The sequence below is a fragment of the Cryptotermes secundus genome, unplaced genomic scaffold, assembly GCF_002891405.2.
Source record: "Cryptotermes secundus unplaced genomic scaffold, Csec_1.0 scaffold1171, whole genome shotgun sequence".
Lineage (NCBI taxonomy): Eukaryota > Metazoa > Arthropoda > Insecta > Blattodea > Kalotermitidae > Cryptotermes > Cryptotermes secundus.
The window spans coordinates 538,186-544,185 of record NW_019743669.1 but is presented as its reverse complement, the minus strand read 5'-3'; the positions used below and the strand labels follow the sequence as shown (position 1 = coordinate 544,185).

Sequence of the window (6,000 nt, the reverse complement as noted above, 5' to 3'; positions counted from 1 at the left end):
TAACAGTAACAATAAGAAGAATGGTGCCCTGAGAAAGTGTCGCGTGAGTGCTAATCACAAGGTTAGAAAAGAAACAAGTATCATGTGTGCAGGCTGTGGTGTGGCTCTCTGCAAACTTTCATGTTTCAATGTTTATCACACGAAGAAAAACAAATAAAGAGGTGTGGAAAAGCATTTATTGCATAAAATATGGTATTTTAATTAGTTCCTAAAAATTTCGTTTTTAAAAACCAATTTTTGTTGAAGTTGTTTAGGAAAAAGTAACAACATGCATTTTAGCGACATAAGGTTTAAAGGGCCTGCCAGGACAGGGGTGGGATTTAAATACCCTTCGCGCCAGTCAAAGAGCTAATAAGTTGAAACTCTTTTCAGACAGTCACTTCCATTAAGTATATAAAAAATAAAATATGTTATGAAATAAAATCTCTACTAATCTGTAACCCAAAATGATTAGTTTTATCTTCACGATAGTGATGTTTTCCACAGCTTCCTACAGAGACAATTCTGTCAAGTCTATGTTGATAACATTCATCATCCTGTGTCCAATAAAACACTGCTCTAAAACCCATTTAGATATTAGTCCTGCCAGCAGATCCTTCTCTGAGGATTTTCAACCAATATTTTGTATGAATTTGTTGTTTGCCTTCATCTGAGAATTTCAATATTTAAATTTTCCTGCAAGCACAGGTTGAGAACCATGACCAGAGTGAGTGGTTATTCGATTTACATCCCTCTTGTCATGCAGGAACCCATGACAAAGAATATTATTTCATCTTCCCTGGTTTTAAAAACTGGGTAAGTTGCATCTCTCTCATATGTCTTTTACATTTCTTCACATTTATGTGGTGCACCCCTGTCTCAAAAACTACGCTCTAGTAACCAAGTCATGGGAACTTAAAGTAAAAAGTAAAGCTATCCCTGTAACAGGCCGTGAAGGCCCACAAGGTTGTGAGACGTTGAGGGTCCCACATTATCTAGACAATCAGCTCAAAGATGGTGGTAAGGTTGTCAGCCTTATGCGCCAGCCATGCTTTACTCCCCAGGAAAATTATTTAATTAATTCCTGGTACTCACTTCTGTTAGAGGCTGAGTCAACCACAGGGCCATAGTGGGCCTGGAAGGATTAGGTCAATCGAAAAAATCCAGAGACCTCATCAGGATTTGAACCCGTGACCTTCCAGCTTGCAGCACTATTACGAATAGACTGGAAAGGATTCTGATGGTGGCATATGCTGTACAGAACTATTAGGCTTATTTTGGACTCTATCCATTGTCTGATATATATAAGACAAAAAACCACAATGTTTCGGAGACTGAATCTGTCTCCGTCTTCAGGTGAGTGGGGAAGGATAGACCTACTCAGTTGGGCCTGTTAGAAAGAGCTATCACTGGAGGACCAGTGTTAACAATTACAGTACATCCAGAAAGGAAGACAACCACTATCACATCCAGGTCAGTTTATTTTGTTCTTTAGTTCTTTCAATTGCGTTTTAGTTGTACATATGTTTGCAGTTTAAGTAAATTTAACTTTAATCCCATCAATTAATCAATCATTCATTCCAAACTACTACTTAGTAAGTTTAAGTTTAATTGATTTTGCATATTTGAGCATATAGGGTCAAGTCTTTACATACATGGCCATGGCAAATGTGCCACATGCAGATGAATCATTATCATACTCACTCTATCATCAACTTTCCCCAGACCAACCTCCTCATCGTTCTCTCTGCAAAGAGACAAAAATCATATCAAACTGTCACAACTACAAACACAGTAACTAAGGCTGCAGTAAAAATATCAGCAACACTTTAATATAAAATTTGAGACTTCCACAGCAATTGACACAGTACATATAATTTTCTAGCTTGTGTAGTATTACAAGAACCCTATGAGGTTTCAGAAAAACCAACTGCTCCCACCTTCATAGCAAAATTGAATACAGGGGCAGCAGATTGGCCCAGAATGTTGGAAGGTTCTTCCAATATTTGAGGGTGTCACAAACCAGAATATTATAAGAGTTTCTCATTTGCAGCATAACTGGGAGAGATACATGATGTGGAAAACTTAGTAAGGAAAAAACAATTAACCATATTCATAGTAAAAGGATTTTCTTGGAGATGTTCATAGTTATAATTTAAGTTATGCAGCTGCTGAAGAAATTAGTTGCTTTTAATGAACCCTGTGTTCATCACTGCCATCATAAATATGCATCATGGAACATATCATGACTAGTTCAAATGGGCAGGACACATAGTATACATGGAAACACACAAAAGTTTCTGCAAAAAATCATGAGCATGCCATCTGGGAGACAAGTACATAGTGTATATGGAGAGATAATATTAACATTTATTAAAGGTACAAGTTCTGAAAATGTTAACTGGATCAAAGTGACTCAGAATGGGGTCCCTTGTTTGAATTTATAATTGTAATGATGAATCTGGCTGATCACAGTAGCTGAGCGGTCTAAGGTATGTACTGTCTTCGCTTGCTTGGAAACCAGGATTGTGGGTTCGAGTCCCACTCAGGGCATGGATGTTTAGTTTGTGTACGATCTGGAAAAACTGAAGTGAATGGAGAAGTTCATGGAGGTAGGCCTAGGGCCACTGGGGCTGTAGTGCCAAGGAAAAAAAATGATTAATCTATGGGTTTCATCATAATAATGGCTGAAGGAAGTCTGTGTAAGATAGTCATGTACTCACTCCATGTGGTTCTTGTGTTCAGAGAAGACACGTAGAATGAACTCTCCCTCTTCATTCGGCTCAAATGTGGAAGGAACAATGCAATACACTCCAGGTGGCAATTTGAACCGGCAGCTAACCTCACGTAGATTGATAAAGGATTGGGACCGTGCAACAGATGCATTGTACTTGAAGAAATTGAGGTCCAATGGCTTCGGCAGATTGTCTGGATCTTTCAGCTGTCATATATACAAACACATGCTGCATGTTAGACTGTATCAATTACAAAGATATAATGTGGAAGAGAGATACAAAGTAAGCCTGAAAGGATGCACTGATTGATTATGTTGTTATATAATATGCTGTTTCACCTAATGTGATGTAGGAAGATGAATGTACGTAGGTCGTACCAAAAGTCACGAACAACTTTTTTTTGCATGGAACCTGGGAACAGCAGACGAAAGAGAGTACAGTGGTAGGTGGAACCAGCTGTTGTGTTAACCTTGAGTGTCTTATGACATCAATAGCTTGCATCACATGACCAGTATCACTCCTAACAAAATGGCCAAAAACGATGTCGTTTCGCCAGCGTGCTGTCATCGAATTTCTTGTGAAAGAGGAAATCCCTGCTGCAGAAATTCACCAGAGACTTCAGCATGCTTATGGAAGTGTGTGCATGCGTGCGAGCAGTGTTTGAAGATGGGTGAAACATTTTAAAGATGGGAACACCAGCATCGAAGATGAGCCTCGGAGGGGTCGTCCTCGAACAGCCTCAACTGTACACAACAAGGAAAGAGTGGATGAGATCATTCAAGATGACAGGCATGTGACTGTGGACACAATAGCCTGAAAACTTGGAATAGGGCTCAGTGCAGTACAGGAGGTGACTGAAAGCTTGGGCTATAGGAAAGTTTGTGCTCGTTGGGTCCCGCGGTTACTGACCGAAGACCACAAACGTCAGCGAAAAGCCATCACCTCAGAACTGCCGCAGAGATAGCGATACAAAGGCGATGATTTTTTGCTCTGTACTGTGACAGGTGATGAAAGCTGGTTTCACCATTTCGAGCCTGAAACGAAACGGCATTTGCATTCTCCATCAAAAAAGAAGGCAAAGACAGTGCCATCAGCAGTGAAGGTGATCGGCACAGTCTTCTGGGATGCAGAGGGGTTTATTCAGGCAGAATTCCTGCAACCTGGGCAAACCATCAATGCTGCTCATTATGTCCAGACACTGCACAAGCTCCATTGTGAATTGTGCGATAAACGTCTGGGATGAAACATCATCATCCTACATGCCAACGCTCGCCCCCACGCTGCTCACCTCACATTGGAAGCAATTGCAAAGATCAGGTGGGAAGTTCTCTCACAGCCTTCCTATAGCACTGATCTGGCACCATCCGACTACCATCTTTTCAGATTTGTGAAGGATCAGCTGCATGGACAACGATTTGAGACAAGGGAGGCAATTCAGAAAGCAGTGCGTCAGTGTCTTCGGATGGCTGGAACAGAATTTTACAGAAGGGAAATTTTCAAACTCCCAGAACGCTGGGAGAAATGTGTACAAAGAAGTGGCGATTATGTGGAAAAATAAAGAAAGGTCTGTAGATTGAGGTGGTGTATTTGGTTTGTCAATAATAAAGCATGTTACTTTACAAAAAATGTTGCTCATGACTTTCAGTATGACCCTCGTAAATATGAGCAGGTAAGGATTTCAAGGGAGGAAGTTGCAGCCTATTTCAAGAAAGTATCATGGCATTAATCTCTGAGGAAAGGACTTAGAAAAGCCATAACAAAAGTTGGGACTATCAGTACCTCAGAAGAGATTCAAACCAGGAGCCTCCCAATGACAAGCTTCAAGCGTGAAAGTGTGCCAAACTGCCTGGTGACGTGCATGCATGCACATGTGCACACGCGCACACATACACACAGAAAATGTACAACAGTATAAGACTATGCTTTATCACAAAATGATTCCTCACTTAATTTCAACAGGTCTCTTCACCAGCACAGAAAGTTACATAACCATAAGTACAATGCTTGAAAACGTGCATTTGTCACACAACATTTTAAGGGCAATTTAATCAGGATGTATAAGCTGGGAGAAACATACAGCGCACCTGAGGGAGGACAGACACAGAACTTTGGTTGTAATATTTCAAGGGAGGAGCTCAAATGGAAGATCTAAACGTAGATAGATAAGTCAAACTGGATTGGATTTTATAACAAGAAGTTCTGGGAAGAACAAATAGCCTACTTTCCTTTGATATTACACGGACCACAAAGAAAACAAAAACATTAGGAGGGATACAGAGACACACAGCAAGGTGATCCCATCAGCTCCCTAACAAAAATTAGGTGGGGATACACAGACAGACAGATGATCTCATAAGCATCCTTTTTTTAAACATAGGGAAAGAAGGCTAAAAATAAGGTGTAAGATATGAAGTGGACTGAACTGGCTCAGTATGGGGTTAAATGGTGCACTGCTAAGAAAGGAGTTTATTTTCATCATGTCACGTTGGAAATCCTGCCACAGTTGGAAGGACAATATGAAAATCTTAAGGTGAGTACTGGATTCATCTTGTCCAGGATTCAATCCAGTGGTAGCCTTCTGCACATGCAATACTAAAGCTCAGACTTCCATAAAAGGTGGGGACATTGACCAACTTAGCAAACACCAGCTCTTTCTCAAGAAGAACTATGCTCCATGGGGTGAGTGTGTGAGTAGTCACTGACTGAGTGTGTTCAGAACCGTTGACTCAGCATGACATGATACGCATTCACCAACCAGCGTACAAACAAAAGCCTGTGTGGGCAGACAGAAACTGAAGACTGATAGAAGTGTTTGTGTACAGTGTGTGTGACGAGCCAGTGTACTGTGAGTGCGTAGTGTGCACTGACAGAAGAGAGTGGTTAGCCCAGACAGAGAGACGTACAGTTCTACATTCTAGTGAGAGTGGTAGCACTAAATGAGTGACTGTGAAACGACTTGTTCAATATTTGTGTTCTAGTTATGTGAGATAGTAATAAAGTGACGTAGTAAGAATACTGCTTGAGGTCTTGTTCACAACAGAGTGATTGGTCAGTGGGGCAGTCAGTTGGTCAGTCAGCAGGTTGGAAGACCAATCAGTAGATCACCTGGCCAGTTGGTCAGTTGGTCAGTCAGTTAGTTACAGTACTTTCTTTCCAGGAATCTGTAACTGAAGTTACACTCATACCAGAGATTAGAAGGAGAACAGATATGTTTTGTCAACATATAAGGAAAGGAACATTGATGACAGTAAAGTCAGAATATATAAAACTGCTTTAAAGATTAAAC

General features: G+C 40.7%; 1 protein-coding gene across 8 annotated transcripts in view; it reads right to left on the bottom strand.

Moving 5' to 3' along the window:
• The window catches only part of LOC111874244 (calpain-A), a 218,810-nt gene that overhangs the window by 23,661 nt on the left and 189,149 nt on the right, over positions 1–6,000 (bottom strand). For all 8 annotated transcript variants that reach the window (XM_023869579.2, XM_023869583.2, XM_023869584.2 and 5 more), the window contains 2 exons: positions 2,703–2,920; positions 1,684–1,726 (listed from right to left, as the gene is read on the bottom strand). In XM_023869579.2, coding sequence (XP_023725347.1) covers positions 1,684–1,726; positions 2,703–2,920 — 261 coding nt within the window. The remainder of the gene's footprint in view (positions 1–1,683; positions 1,727–2,702; positions 2,921–6,000) is intronic.